The 16,914-nt window shown below is 40.4% G+C and overlaps 1 protein-coding gene across 5 annotated transcripts in view; it reads left to right on the forward strand.

Moving 5' to 3' along the window:
• Positions 1-16,914, forward strand: part of zswim8 (zinc finger, SWIM-type containing 8) — a 226,335-nt gene that overhangs the window by 17,032 nt on the left and 192,389 nt on the right. For all 5 annotated transcript variants that reach the window (XM_061837433.1, XM_061837430.1, XM_061837428.1 and 2 more), the window contains exons 3-4: positions 5,570-5,664; positions 16,670-16,842. In XM_061837433.1, coding sequence (XP_061693417.1) covers positions 5,570-5,664; positions 16,670-16,842 — 268 coding nt within the window. The remainder of the gene's footprint in view (positions 1-5,569; positions 5,665-16,669; positions 16,843-16,914) is intronic.

The following is a 16,914-nucleotide window of genomic DNA, read 5'->3' on the forward strand; positions in this document are numbered from 1 at the left end:
GATTAAGATTACAGCATTTACATTCTCATAAGAATATTTTTAAGAACAATTTTGTGTTTTGGCAAACTTTCAATGAATATGTCAACAAACAAAAAATACATTGCTAACTAAACCAAGCCAACTATAAACTATAAATTGGAAAGGTCACTTTGTTTCTTTTTTTTATTTTTAACCCACAATGATATCCCTGTCTTTTTTCTTGGTGTAAAACGGAATTATTGCTTGCGGAATATCTTCAGCAATGCAAAGTTTAATGATGCTTCCAAGGAGTTTTAAGATTGATGTTATGTTGCCTACTATATTTAAAATACAGAATCAGCTTTTTGTGCACTGTCTTGTCTGTGCTTTCATCCTCGATCAGGCTGTGCAAGGTGTAATTTTAACATTATACACCATATCATCCTGTACTTTCTACTTTGGCTTCAGAGCAGACTTATTTTTTTTTTACTCAAGAGAATTTCATCCAGTTTCACCACTTTTTACTTTATTATTCACATACCCCGACATTCATAAAAGCAACAGCACTTTTTTTTTTTTTTTTTTTTTACTTTTACCATTATCGCGAATAAACACAAGCCGAATGTCTAACTGTCTTTGCTGTACGTTGCCCAGACTGTGTTGCTAAGTGAAGCACTGGTGGTGTCTGTAATTATGAGTGTACCCCTTTCAGAGCCAGAGGGAGCCGGAGTCAGGTAAACTAGCTGGAGACTGTGTACTTTCGTGATGGGGAAAAAAAAAAAAAGTCACGCTGTGGTTCACTGCGCTGGATCAGTTTTCATGTGCGCTGAGAATGTGCTACAAGTGCGCAATTGTGCAGCTCAGTGGGAACATTGGTTGGGCTGGAAAAAAAAAACGTGATGAATCCGCAATAGGTCTATTGTGAGGTAGAGAGGGATTACTGAATAGAGCAGGGGTCAGGAACCTATGGCTCGTGAGCCACATCTGGCTCTTTTGATGGTTGCGTATGGCTCGCAGAGCCTTCATAATGACATACTGCAAATGTCTTTTCTGTCACGTAGGCAACACAAATCAAGCAGAGAAAGTTTGTTCCTCTGGAGTTGCCGTTTGCTGTGGCAGTCGGTGTGCACAGGCGCAGAAGTGTCAAATGCAGATAGTTTGAAATACTAATTGTGGAAACGATTTTGACAACGATCGCTCAAAGAAAAAAAGATGAGAATGCCAATAATGGACAGCCTTTGTGGAGAGAGAGAGAAGGTTCTGCTGCGTGTCTAAATTATAATGACAAAATTGTAACAGTTGGATTTGCATTGTTGGCCAAAGGGTTTGGCGACTCACTGGCAGAGCTCGAGAGTGTTCTGCGTGGGTTTTCTCTGGGGACTCTGGTTTTCTCTCACATCAAAAACGTGCAACATTAATTGGACACTTTAAATTACCTCTAGGTGTGATTATGAGTGCGACCGTTGTCTGTTTCCTTGTGCAGTGCGATTGGCTGTCCTGCATGAAGCCCAATTACCACCAATCTCCCCCCGGTTAAATTTGGTCTGTCTCAAAAAGGCAGATGACTGGTTCCACCTTCCCCACGACTATGACAGGAGGGTGCTATACCAGACGCACCTGCCAAAACGCCTAAAACATGACAACCAGAGAAATTTCACCACCCGTATGCTATTCAACCTCAACCTCATGCCGACTCACAATATTACATGGCCCCTGCCTCCTCCTCCTCCCATCCACTTCACACCCATTCCGAAATCTGCATCTCCTCCCAACAATTAGCTGGAGCTACGGAAACTCTTGCGGCACACGGCCCAACAGACCTGTTCGTCTTCACTGATGCCTCCACTTTTAACGGCACAGACAGAATAACGACTGGTCTTCAGCCGCCATCATCACAGACTGCACGTCCCTCCTTCAATCCCTCGACAACCCCACTGCTTTAGACCTCTCCATCAATGCCAACCTTGCGGCCTTTCTTCCCACCAAAAAGATACAACTAATTTGGGTCCCAGGCCATTGCAACCTCCCTGGAAATGACCTTGCAGACGACCAGGCCAATTTCGGTTCCTCCCTTCCCCAAGCTATCACTCCACTCGACGCCCAAACGCACCGAGCGATCATCTGCAGGAGTTGCAAATTCTCTCCATCCACGCACTCACGTATTCTTTCCCTTACCTCCTGCTGACTTGATCGAGAGAAAGAGTCACAGTTGTCCAAGAAAGACCTTGTCAATCTTATCCGTTTCTGGTCCGGCCACCACCCCTCCGTCCAAAGATGGGAACATTTGACGGGGAAGTGCGATGATGACCCGTACTGTCTCTGCGGTGAGGAAGAAGAATCGGCCAACCACCTCTGGCTTTGGTGCCCTGCACTTTAGGCTTCCCAATACCACTGCCAACTGGGATTCTCCTTCGGAGAACTACAGAGCCTCCCACATCTCTAGCCCTCTGAGGATCATCCTCAGGCGCCTCGAGTGACTCAACAGCAGCAGCAGCAGCGGCATGAGACCACACGGCAGCAGCATGATGGCACTGTCCATGAATTTCTTGGGGCATATGTTGAAAAAAAAAGATAAATCAGTGAAGAAGTTGACAAGTGTGTGCAAGCATGTCAATTGACCAATGACGAACATATAGGAAGTGGATCATGTGTAAAGTTTGACTCACTCCCAACCCCCAAAATAAATTTAAAATAGATAAATTGATGTAGCTCTGAAACAATGAAGGGCTGTGATACCAGGAAGATGCTACATGTCAGCCAATAGCTCTATTGGGCCACACATACTAAGAGACAGGATGTGTGTCATGGACAAAAATTGACATCTCTCTTAACCAATGTGATGCTCGGAAAGTCCTCCAGCGGTGGCCAATGGGCAAGCAGCTCTATCGCGCCACTTTCGAACCAAGATACAGTAGATGATGTTTAAGTCTGGTTGAATCCAGCACCATTTTTTTCCTTTTCGTATCCTGAATTTCTTTTGTCATTTGAGACATATGTTTTCTGGGGAGGCTTTTTGCAACCTGAATCTTTCTTTAGTAGAGACTTTCATAAGCAGTACCGCTGTACTGCTGAACAGGTTGGAAACGAGGTAGGACTAAATGGAACAGTCCTTAAACGGTTTAGCTCTTACCTGGAGGAAAGGAGCTACTTTGTAACCATTGGAAGTGCTCAATCTCAACAAATGGCAATGACCTCTGGGGTCCCTGAAGGGTCAGTTTATGAACCCCTCCTGCTCAGCCTGTATATGCTACCCTTGTGTCAAATTTTGAAAGGTTATATTTAGCAGTTTCCAGATAACTGTACTTCAGTTGAGGTGTTGTGCCACTTTCTAAAGTAGATAAATAACTGGATGGACTCACTATCTTTAAAAAACAATGACCAAGTCCAAACCTTGGTGTGTGTGTGTGTGTGTGTATATATATATATATATATATATATGTATATATGTGTGTATATATATATATATATATATATATATGCTAAAAATGAGCACATAGTCACTTGATCTGATATTCTTTTCACTTCCAAGATATTCTTAGCCAGCTTTTCATTTAAAATAACCCTTTATCCATTTCTCTTCCTATCTATTCCCTGGTAAAATAATTTAAACCCTGCTCCTAAACTTCTAGCTTTACTTCATTTCCACCTACTCTCTTGGATGCACAATATAGCAACCTTTCTCCTAATCATCATGTCAACTAACTCCTGAGCTTTTCCCTGTCTTAGTCCCAACACTCAGTTGTAGGCCCTGTGCATTCCTCTTCTTCTTCTGCTGACAGATCCGCTTTCCTCGTTGTCTTTGCCCCACAGTCGCTGAATTTCCACCAATGCCTTGCAGGTTAACGGTGCCTGGGGTGGGCGTTGTGAAACCCGGGCCATGACCGTTCCAGTATGGTGTTCTTGAGATGAACGCTCATATTTTTTTGGCACAGTTTTTTACTGGATGCCCTTCCTGACACAACCCTCTGCATTTATCCGGGCTTGGGACCAGTCTACAGATTGCACTGGGTTGTGCCCCCATATAGCTGCATTCCAATGTATAGTTCTATTATGTATTTATAATATTGTATATATTATATTTCTAAGGTTTTATCATTAAATATTTCACAATCGCTTTAAAATATGCAAATTACAAAAACTGTTTACATATTTTAAACATTCTGTTACCTCCATAAAAATACATAATATATCCCCTGCTACTTTGTGTTTTTTTCCACTTTTTGTGGGTGGCTCTGGGTACCAATAAACTGCAAAAAATGAGGGATTACTGTATATATAACTTTGCTGTAATTTTTTTGTTTTTTCCCCTGATTTAAATGTTTAATTTATTTGCATTCAAATACTTTTAATCATGTAAAGCACATTGCGTTACCTTGTGTATGAAATGCGCAGTAATAATAAATTGGCTTTGCGTTGCTTATGTTTGACATGCATTTTACTTAACGCGGGTAGTTTTTGAAACATAACCCCCACATTCAACAAAGGAACACTGACATTTTCACAGGTGAGCGTTTCTGTTGAATAGTTAACTACGAAGCCAACTCGAGGGTGGCAGCGCCAATGAGACTGACACGATTCTTCTTGAGCAGCTAAAAATTGTTTATACATTTGTAATAATTGACATAACATATATTGGACTGAAATTACACATTTTTCCACAACGCCTTGGTACCAATATATGGATGTATATCGCTTACCTTGGGTAGGTGCGACTGTACAATGCAAACTAAAACTAGCAGGCAGTCCAACACCGTCTTCCCTCTTGCAATTATCTTCTTAAACTCCTAACTTACAATTTCACTGCCGGATGCTGCCAATTTTGTCTTGAGTTTGTTGTCACATTTCTGATGGGCGATTATACATTACTCGTGCACTCACTGTGGTCATGTCACCACGCTGCACTATTTCCATAAATGTTCTAGACCAATTCTAGCCACACATCTGCTCGAGTACCATATGCACCACTTGCACAATTGACTGAGACGTATCTGTAAGATTTTCACAATCGCCATTGTTCCAGATTATCGCACAACTTGTCACTTTAAACTGCATACATTTCTTGAAGTCTCTTCGCCCTTTGCACAATAGTCTTTGTTTCACTTTTGGTTCATTAGTCATTCCAACTGCTGTAATTGCTTGGAGACTCCAAATTTTTGCACAATTGTCCAAGCAACACAAAACAAATCTGTACAGTCATTACCAGATTGCGAGCAAACTTTTATTGCTCAGTGTCTTGTTTTTAAAAAATGTCTGTCTCAAAAGTATTCTCTCATTTTTCAAAATTATTCTGTCAATTGTTATAATGGACTGGCTCGAACTACCAAGGACAAATTCCTTGTTTTTGACATACAATACATTGTCACAAATGTTGGTAATTTCCCTATTAAAATGAACCTTCCATTTTTATATGAATTTTTAGCAAAAACATTTTTCAAGATTAATTATGGTCATTCATAAAGCTTTGCATACTTATTGCAATTCTATGTAATGTTTCTCTAAGTGCTGATAGGATGTCTGTCAAAATGTTTCAAGAATCATGTCCAAGAAATTATCACTAGTTTAATTAGTTGCTTTTTAATTTTTTTTCTCTCTCCACCTTCTCTGATTGCAGGTTGTATTCATGCTTAGCAAATGGAAGTCCAGATGAATTTCAACGTGGTGAGCAGTTGCACCGAATCAGAGCCGTAAAAGACCCTCTGCAAATTGGTGTGTTATGTTGTCAGTCTTAATTGACTTTAAGACAAGGCAAAAGTTGGCATTTATTCACCAGTCATGGATGTCTTGCAATTTGTGGTGGTAGATCAGTTGTGAAAGGTTTTCAGTATTGATTAAACAAAAGAGAATATTGTGGATTTCCTGCAGTATTAAAACCATAGAGCTTCGCAAACCTCTTCGAAACGCATGATGAATATAATAGTCAGTATAGTTGTTTTAGTGCAACAGAAGTTATATGAAGGCATATTATTAGTCCTCACATATTTAAGAAAACCAACTGAGCAAGCACTCTGGAAGCAAAATACAAATTGTGTTCACTGATCAAAGTATTGTCTTTACAGAATATGAAAAAATGGTTCTCTAGACTTCTGAGCTCATTTTGTTGCTCCAATCATCACGAGTGAGGATATTGATGAAATTGGGACATTGTAAAAATAATTACAAAAACTGAATAATTTGCAAGTCCTTTTAACCTATATTCAATGGAATACACTTCAGTGGTGACATGTTCAAACTGGACTTTTTTGTGCAAATATTCTCTGATTTTGATTTTGATGCCTACAACATGTTTAAAAAATCTGGCAGAGGTCCAACCAAAGACAGAGGTTGAGGAATGCTCAATAAATACCTGTTTGTTAAATGGAAATAGGTGAGTGTAATTGTTAACTGGAAACAGTGAGTGCCATAATTTGGTATAAACAAAACAAAAAAAAGAGGACAGGGACTCAGCTGTTGGATTTGGGGGGGATCACTACTTTGTGAACAGGTGCTTTAACAAATAGTCAAGTTAAGTTCAGTTAAGTGCCCCTGACACCAAAAATCACATTTTCAAAAAGGTATTGTTATAAAAACTACAAACTACATATTTGTCACTTTGATAATACCAGTCGGAAAAAGTGAGCTGGAAGCATTTTATTAAAGAAAAAGTTGCGTAAATCTGACTTGACACAACGCGCATCCCAGTGGCGGCCATATTTGTGACGCTATGTCCAGACAACACAATGGATCCTTGGCATTGAAAACACGCTGTGCCCAATGTGATGGCAGATGAATGAGAGCGATTTTCAGATTTTTCTGACGGCCCTTTTGATACTCAAGCTCTTTTTGAGGAAGAAACCATCTCAGAAGCAAGTAAAGCGACCGGGGCCATTTTACCATATGTTTCAAGCCATATTTGGACGATATGCGGATCACTTTTAACCAACAACAGACTCCCCACGGATAGACTAGGTGGACAAGGGACCCGATTAAATTTTCTAAATGACTGGCCCAAAATTGTTCGATTTCTTAAACCATTCACAAATCTCGTGCATGTTGTGTACTCGGAGAGATATGTTTTTTGGTGGACATTTCAACGGACATGTTGGCGAAGGAAACAGGCGATGAAGAAGTGATGGGTAAGTACGGCATTCAGCAAACAAACCTTGAGGGTCAGATGGTGGTGGACTTCGCAAAAAAGATGGAATTGGCAGTGGTGAACACTTATTTCTAGAAGAGACAGGAACATAGAGTGACCTACAAGAGCAGAGGTAGAAGCACGCGGGTGGATTATATTTTGTGCAGACGATGTAATCTGAAGGAGGTTACCAATTGTAAGGTTGTGGTGGGCAAAAGTGTAGCTCTACAGCATTGTATGGTGGTGTGTAGGATGACTCTGGTAGCGGGTAGCAAAATTAAGAAGACAAAAGTAAAGCAGAGAATCAGGTGGTGGAAGGTGAGAAAGAAACAATGTTGTGTTCCCTTTCGGAAAGAGGTGAGACAGGCTCTAGATGGACAGGAAGAGCTCCCAGAAGACTGGAATATTACTGCCAAGGTACTCAGAGAGGCAGGCAGGAGAGTACTTGTGGTGCTTTCTGGTCGGAAAGGGGAGTAGGAGATTTGGTGGTGGAACCCCAAAATACAGGAAGTCATCCAAGGAAAGAGATTAGCGAAGAAGAAGTGGGACTTGGAGAGGACTGAGGAGAGGCAGCAGAAATACATTGAGAGGGACGTAGGGCAAAAGTACAGGTGGAGAAGGCTAAACAAGAGGCATATGACGACATGTACACCAGGTTGGATATGAAAGGAGAAAAGAATCTCTACAGGTTGGCCGGACAGGAATAGACATGGGACGGATGTACAGCAAGTAAAGGTGATTAAGGACAGTGATGGAAATATGTTGACTGGTGCCAGTCGTGTCCGAAGTAGATGAAAAGAGTACTTTAAGAAGTTAATGCATGAAGAAAATGGGAGAGAAGGTAGAGTAGAAGAAGCAAGCGTGAATTACCAGGGCGTGGCAATGATTAGTAAGGGGGAAGTTAGAAAGGCACTAAATGGAGTGAAAAGTGAAAAGGCGGTTGGTCCTGATGACATACCAGTGGAGGTATGGAAGCAATTTGGAGAGGTGGCTGTGGAGTTTTTGACCAACTTATTCAATAGAATACTAGCGGTAGAGAAGATGCCAGAAGAATGGAGGAAAAGTGTGCTCGTCCCCATTTTTATCAACAAAGGCAATATTCAGAGCTGTGGAAACTATAGAGTAATAAAGATGAGCCACACAAATGAAGTTATGGGAATGAGTAGTGGAGGCTAGACTCAGGACTGAAGTAAGTATCTGCGAGCAACAGTATGGTTTCATGCCTAGAAATAGTACCACAGATGCATTATTTGCCTTGATGATGCTAGTGGAAATATAGAAAAAGGTCAGAGGGAGTTACATGGTGTCTTTGTGGATCTAGAGAAAGCCCATGATAGAGTACTAAGAGAATTACTGTGGTACAGCATGCACAAGTCAGGTGGGGCGGAGAAATATGTTAGAATAGTACAGGACATGTATGAAGGCAGCGGAACAGCGGTGAGATGTGCCGTAGGTGTGTCAGAAAAATTTAAGGTGGAGGTGGGACCAAGGGGATTTATTCTAAATTCACACCTAACATATGCTATAAACTGTGGGACAAATTAGTCCCGACCTAAACTATTATTTTTTTTTAATAGCTCCATACACACCTACCTGTCATTTGGAACACACACAGGTCTTTGTCCTTTGCATCTGGTCAATCTATTTTTCACGCCGAATCTGGTCTTTTGGAGCAAAATTCAGCAACAGAACAAGCTCGCATTTTATCTCATGCGGAAAAACAGCTCATTTTTCGCCTGTGACAGAGGTAAATACACTCAACTTTGCAGCTGTAGATGTCTGCACAATAAGTCACTTCCGGCTTCGTCTTCAACTAGACGTGATTTTTCCGTTTATTGGCGGAATTCCGTCTTTTTAAATGCATAGATTAAAAAAAATCAATCTGTTTTTCTGCAATATTCCGACCGTAACCCGTGCCAGAATCCACCACATTTTCTAATCCGACTTTTGCAAGCGAGGTGGAATATTTGATACGCCTTTGTTCATTGCTTGATCGCTTGTTGTATACGAGGCAGTTTATAGGGCCATTTGCGCGCACCATCGCACTCACAGAATCAGCACAGTCGAGCACAAAAGGTCACGTGCATAAAATTTGTTACGAGTTGAAATACATAGACATTGAAAGACGTTGCTTATTTTGTGTATTCTGTGTATTGGACACTTGTCGCACATTCTTAGCGCACATGAAAAGCGAACCAACGCAGTGAACCACACCCTGTTGTCCTTTTTTTTTTTTTTTTTTTTTTTTTTTTAAACACAGAAGCACACTGTCTCCTGCTCAGCCTACTTCTACTTCCTAGTTTTCCTGACACCGCCCCCCTCCGGCTCTGGAAGGGGTACGCTAATAATTACAAACACTGTCAACTACCAGTGCTTTAGTTGGCAACACAGTCAGGGCAACGTAGAGCAAAGAGAGTTAGACATGCTGCTTGTTTTTCCTCTTGATATTAATGGTAAAAGTACAAACAAAAAAAGTGCTGTTGCTTTAATGAAAGTCGGGGTATGTGAATAATAGAAGACAATGTGGTGAATCTCGATGAGAGTTTCTCTTTTTTTTAGTAAAAACGGTCTGGTCTAAAGCCAAAGTAGAAAGTACAGGATGAGATGGTCTGTAACGTTAAAATTCCACCTTGCACAGACAATACAGTTCACAAAAAGCTAATTCTGTATTTTAAATATAGGAGGCAACATAACATTGACCTTTAAAACTGGTAGCACCATTCAGCTTTCAACATGCATTGCCAAAGATATTCTGCAAGCAATAATTTAGTTTTACACCAAGTAAAACAGACAGGGATATCACTGTGGGTTAAAAAAAAAAAAAGGAAACAAAGTTGCAAGCGACCTTTCATAGTTGGCTTGGTTTGGTTAGCGAACATTAACATTGTCATTCTAACTTTGCAAAAACGAAATGGTTCTGTATTGATGGGAATATAAATGCTATAATCTGAATCTTTGAATGAGCCATGTAGCTTCAATGGATGACACTGATCTGACCACAGTGCGTACGTCTGATATTGGTCACAGTGGTCAAAGGGAGCGCTCACGGGCTTAGTGTGTTCGCTCAAACGTGTTGCTCAAACGTGTAAAAAATTAGAGGGAACGTTGAGCTTGACATTACGTGTTTATTTCATAAACTTTGCTGACAAAACAAGCCTGATTCTAAACAATCAGTCCTCACCTGGAAACAGGAAATGCATGTCAACCGTACAGGTTCAGAGCTTCTTCACGTACTGTGAAGGCATTTACGTCAAAAGTCATACGCATCATGAGCCATGTCAAAGGAAATTCAGTTACACTGAAAAATGTTCCGGGATATAACACAGGTAATGTTTCAGTATCCAACTATTAAGTATGAGATTGTGATTTACTTTGACTTGATCCAAGTTATAATGTTAGACTAGTCTGTCATTATATCTCAACACGAACGGTCATTTTCCCTTGTGGAAGCATTATCTTGAAGTTGAAAACACATGCTTTTGGAAGCTGTAGATCGATTGCCAGGTTCCATCAATGGATTGACAATAGATACTGCTGTAAATTGCACTAGAATATAACAATAAATCATTAAGAAATAAAAATATTTTGTTATATGAATATTTAGTTTTGAAATTGAATGTCTATTGATCTCTTTAAAAATGTATGTCTCTGCAGTGTCAATAAATTATGATTATAGTATTAGGTAACAACTACATACTTGGGTATAACAACTAAGTCAGTTATTTTAAGGGCTTGAAATTCCTTTCCTAATCACACCCATAACTTTATATCTGGGGCCATCAATGGCAGACCACACCCGTAACTTTATATCTCTGGGCATGGCTGACCAAAGCCGTACATTTTTCAAATGTGAGTGATTGCGAGGAAAGACAAGGAAGAAATTGATCTATGTCAAAAATAAGTTCCAATGGGATTGGATGGAACGAGAAACGGCAGTGTACAGCCACAGCAACTCTGTCAAGTGCAACTGACCCCAGCGGTCCGCTGGAGGCAGCGCCTGGCTGAGGGAGGGCCGCAGTGTCGATGCACATCCAGTCGCGGTGCACATGCAGTTGCGGCCAATTTCAATTAAAAATTTAAAAGAAAATTAAATCTCAAACTTTTTTTTTTAATAAGTTAAACACATTAAGATTAACTAGGGGGCAGCACAGTGGTGCAGCTGGTTAGACCTTTGGCCTCACAGTTCCGAGGTCCGGGATTCAAATCCTCGCCTGTGTGGAGTTTGCATGTTATTCCTGTGGCTGCGTGGGTTTTCTCCAGGCATTCCAGTTTCCTCCCACATCCCCAAAAACATTAATTAGGTACACTAAATTGGCCTTTGGTGTCATTGCGAGTTGTTGTCTGTCTCTGTGTGCCCTGCGATTGGCTGGCAACCAGTTTAGAGTGTACCCCACCTCTTGCACGATGATACCTGGTATTGGCGCCAGCACCACTGCGACCGACCGACCCTGGTGAGGGTAAGCGGCTTGGAAAATGAATGAATGAAAGAGAAACAAAAAAATGCTTGTGTCAACAAGTTGTGTACAAAACTACTCGTAAAATGCTACATGGCAACGCTGCTGTATTTTTCACTCAGAAAAGCATTTCTCTGTTTGCACGTGCCCAAGAGCCATATACCCCACCATGATTGGTTGGCTTTGAACAAAATACTGTAAAAATACCATTCATGTAAAACTCGGGGGCTGAACGAACATTAAACTTTCATATTAAGATGGGAGCCACAAAATGTTGTGGTCCAAAGGCTGCCAGTTTGAGACCACTGCACTTGAATGAAATTCCCCAGAAGCAAAGTGTTTTTATTGAAAGCTCTATCACTCTTAGGCAGATCTATGCGATAAGCAGAATGCAATAATGGATTTAAATATTTACTAACAGTCATAGATGTTTTCTAAAATTGCTTTTTGACGCATGTTGAAGGACAAAGACATCTCAGTATGTAGTCAACGTTTTAGAATCTATCCATTAGCGCAGGGGTGCCCAGGCTTTTTTACCCCAAGATCTACTTTTCAAGCAGCCAGCCTCTCGTGAGCTACTGATGAGGGCAGGGGGGTGTTGATGAAGATGATGAGGATGATGATGCTCCCAATGTTATGTTATTCAGGTTATGTGATGTACTGTTTATAAATGTATTTGTAAAATACAGAATTAGGTTTTTGTGCACTGTATTGTCTGTGCTATCAGGCTGTGCCAAGGTGGAATTTTAAAATTACATACCATCTCATCCTGCACTTTCTACTTTGGCTTCAGACCAGATCTTTCCCACTCAAAAAGAGAAAATCTTTTTCTTCGATTATTCACATACTCCGACAGTCATTGCATCTTAAAACAACATAATTTCTTCTTTACATTTCTCCATTAATATCAAAAGTAAACATCATGGATGTCTAGCTCGTCTTTGCTCTACACTGCCCAGACTGTGTTGTGAACTAAAGCAGCAATGGTGGACGCTGTCATTATAAAACATTGATGGGCTGCGTAAGTAGTGTAACATTTGTAATTGAGTGTACGTCTTTTAATAGTTGTGATGGGGTTCGGGTGTAAGGTAAACTAGGGGGAAAAAAAGTGTGGGAGAGCAGCGGTCATTGTTGGAGAAAGTTCTGTGAGCTGCCTAAAAGAAACCAGTGGCTTCTTTTAATTTTTTACAGTACATATGTGAATTGTGCCATTGGATCTAACAACCAGTCATCCGTCACTCATTGAATCACATTGCAAAATGCCACAAACTGAATCGCTGTATGTTATACTTTCAATTTGCATTGGATTTTTTCTTTTTTTTGCATGCAACGCAGAATATTTACTAAGAGAATGCATCAGCGGTGCACAATTGCGCATGCGCGCAGTTTAAAGGGAACATTGGCTGATTTTTATTTTTTTTTATTTTTTTTGGCTCCCTGTGATCGACCAAGACTGCCTCCTGTCGATCACGATGGATGCATTGAGCACCCTTGCATTATCCATTTTGCTAGAGCCAGTGATCTAAAAGCCTCGCTAGTTGAAAGATTCAACAGAACTTTGAAAACAAGAATGTCGAGGTATTCCACGGCCAAAAACACATTGACGTTGTAAAGGATCTCGTAAGCCGTTATAACGAGAGTTACCATAAAAGTAAAAAAATTAAACCCATTCAAGTTTCCAATTCCGTAAATACTTTTCGGGTATTTCAGAACGGGTTTGGTAGTGTGTGTAGTGTGGACACTGTTGAAGAAATCCGTAGATGAAGAGGACGAGTTGCCCGTCGGGTTGTCAGTGACGATTGGCCATGTTACAACTCCAGAGAATTCAAGCAGTTTGCAGATTTGTGGGGCTTCCAGCACGTCACCTCGAGCCCACATTACCCGCAGAGCAGCTGGTTGGCAGACAAAACTGTCCAAACTGGTACGTGAATCCTCACCAAGGCCAAAGAGGATAAGAAAGACCCATATGTCTGCTTTCTGGAGTATAGAAGCACACCTGTCAACGGCATCAAATCACTGGCCCAGATCCTAATGAGCCACACTGCATTCCATCCTGCCTGCGACAACGTAACAACATTGACCTCAGGTGGCTCAGAAAGCTTCTGTCCATGCAAGGAGGGAGAACTGTCCACAGAACCAGAACCGACCATACGACAAATCCACTAGGCCAATGTCAACGCTACGTGCTGGCATACCCGTCTGTTTCCAGCAGGAAGATGGCACCTGAAAACCAACAACACTCACTCGACAAGCTGAGACACCCTGAAGCTACTACATCCAGACCAGTGATAGCCAGTTCTTCAGACGTAACCCGCAACACCTGCTGGACAATAGCGCAACTACCAGACAATAACCAGAGACCAACAAGGGCAACTCCGGTACTATGCAACAGGACCCAGATGCACAACATCACACCAGGGCGAGTGCGTACCTGATTATGCTGAGCCTTGCCAATACACAAGGTTTAGATGTATGATGAAGCCCAGGCAAATCCTCAACTTATAATTGATTGTACAGGGTGTAGGTGGATCGCTGTCCTTGGAAAAAAAATAATAATAATAATTTGCCACAATTGTAACAATATTGTATCATGCTCTCAAGTCAGTGATTAAAGACCTCTGGATTTTCCCGAAATTCCGGAATTTTAAATTGTAAAGCTGTGAAAATTGTTCTGGAAAATTGAGGGAAAATTGCCTAAAATTAATCCAGATATTTGTTGACAACATTGAACGAACGTTCCATGTTGAGGCACTAACACTAGTAACAGTAATGCCCCTCCCCTCGCATTCTCTCAAGACATCGGTTATTTTGTGTGGTCCTGACATGAATTTACGTGTTTATTTCATAAACGTTAACTAAACAAGCCTGCTCCAAAAGAACCGCTAGTCACCCGGAAACAGGAAATGCAACTTAACCGTACTGAGCATGGACGGAGCACGTACAAATGCGCATGTTCAGAACTGCGTCACGTAATCCGAGCGCATTTACGTCGAAAGTCATCAACATCATGAGCCATGTCAAAGGAAATTCAGTTACAAGGGTTCTTATTGTGTCGATCGCGAGGCAGTGTGATGGCGTGCACCCCCCCCCAAAAAAAATACACGTTAGACTATCATCCACCTTGTCGCTTGATTTAGGTGTGGCCAATACGTCGAGCGCATGCACATAAAGGCGCGTTCTAGCAAGCCAACCTCCTATTTACGGCAGTCCCGCGATGTGTGCTACCCTCCCAACAAAACTTCAGGATTGCCGGCAGGAATGTTTGTTCCAATGTATCGCTAACTTGTTGCACGAACGCCGTTTATGTTGAACTAAACTTTCAGCATTTTCAAAACGTTGCGAGTATAGACTGTTCGTGTTTATTCCTTGACAGGCCAGTGCATTTAACTTTTTTTCACAAAGTTTGTCAGATCAAGAATTTTTACTGATGAAAGATTTTTAATGCCGTTTTATATCAAGTTCTACTAAAATCAGTTGAAATGATCTTTTCTGAGTTTTTATTTTTAGTTTTCCATGTTAGTTATGTATTTGTTTATTTTATTTTTACTTCACAGTTTCGTTACATTAATCAAGTAAACTATTTTAAGGCCATCCCTAATCACACACGCAACTTTATCTGCGAGCACACCCGTACATTTTTCAAATGTGAGTGACTGCGTGTGTGTGTATGTGTGTGTATATATGTGTGTGTGTATATATATATATATATATATATATATATATATACACACAACTGATTATACTATTAGTATTACTAGATATATATCTAAGATAGTGAGCAATGTGGTCTGGTATATCAGTACAATTCGACGTTAGAAGTTTGAGACTTAAACGTTAATAGTAATCACTACAGATCAACTTCTTTAACATGTTTTGCTGTACGGTGTAGAAATTCCAGGATATATTTTCGTGTATATTCTATATCTATACTGTAATATGTATAATATAGGAAAAAGGACAATTTTAGATGTCTTTTTACTGAATAGTTCACTTAATTCATTTGTGTTAAGATAAGATGGCATATTTTAAGCATATTTTAATGACAAATGTGATTTTGTGCTATCCAGTGATAGGAGCATGGGGGGCAAAAAAAATTCTGGGTTTGGCCCTTGGGGAACCTCTGCCCAATTTTTTTTTTGGGTCAGGACTTAGAAATTTTACTTTCAAATTTTGTCTGAATTTTGTTCAGATTTTGCCAGAATGCACCACCGCCATCAATTTTTTTTCAAAAATTTCACGGACCCTCCTCGTGCTCACGTTTGTATTTTCAGGAATTTTCACGAAAGTCCACTTTCATCTCTATCAAGTGAATTGCGCTGAAAAAAAAATTAGTATGACTTTCAATGGCATTGAATAGTTATTCAAGACTCTCAGGTCTTCCGCAAGCCCTTTGATTGTTTTCAAAGGCACATCTTATTTATGTATTTATTTTTTGCCAAACAAATATGTGGTCATCTGAGATGACACGCTGTGGCAACCCCTAACGGGACAAGCTGAAAGGAGAAGTTAAAGGAAGATGTCATGTTTTGTTACCGTAATTGTTTGAACTTTTGTTTTGAAGGTCCTTGTTAGTCTTTTGACAAACGAACACTGTAACCGAAGGTGATTGATGCACTTGTGCCTGAGTAAGAAATAGTCAAGCCACATGTGAAACTCACGAGCAAGTATTGTCGTGTTTTTTCTTAGATTGAGCTATAGTCCCTCTCATTTTGCAAGATCATACCTACTCCAAAGCTATATTCAACAATTCAAAACTCAGTGCTTCCCAGTCTTTCCTCATTTTCAGAACTTACCTACAATTGTGTTTAATGTATCTAGGAGCAAAACATGACAATGAGTTTAGTTCAGTGCTTCTCAATTCTTTTCTGTTATGAAGAAAAAAAAATCTAATCCTTATAAACATTGAATAAAGTACAAAATAGTTATAGATCAACTACAATTAATAAATAAATTCATTATCATGTTCTTCAGGCCAAACCTGCCATTGCAACGCGATCCCTCTTGTTGACTCCTCAACCACAAGACCTCTAACTACTTGTCCTACCATGCCACATATGAAATAAAATTCCATAGATTTTTTTAATTTTTTTTTTATTTTGCTAACCCTCCCTGTATTTGGTGTGTCCCTTTTTGTCATTTCTTTCAGGGTTCCATCTCAGTGCTACAGTTGTGCCGAGTCAGTCTGGACAGTCTAAAGGCGCCTACAATGTGGCAGTCATGTTTGATCGCTGCCGCATCACCTCCTGCAGTTGTACCTGTGGTGCTGGTGCAAAATGGTGTGCCCATGTTGTGGCACTCTGTCTCTTCAGGATCCACAATGTAAGTTATAAAAGCCTGATTGACGTGAAATACTTAAAACCAATTATCATTGATATATATTTGGCATCACAG

This window comes from Syngnathoides biaculeatus, chromosome 12 (genome assembly GCF_019802595.1).
Source record: "Syngnathoides biaculeatus isolate LvHL_M chromosome 12, ASM1980259v1, whole genome shotgun sequence".
In the NCBI taxonomy this organism is placed as follows: domain Eukaryota; kingdom Metazoa; phylum Chordata; class Actinopteri; order Syngnathiformes; family Syngnathidae; genus Syngnathoides; species Syngnathoides biaculeatus.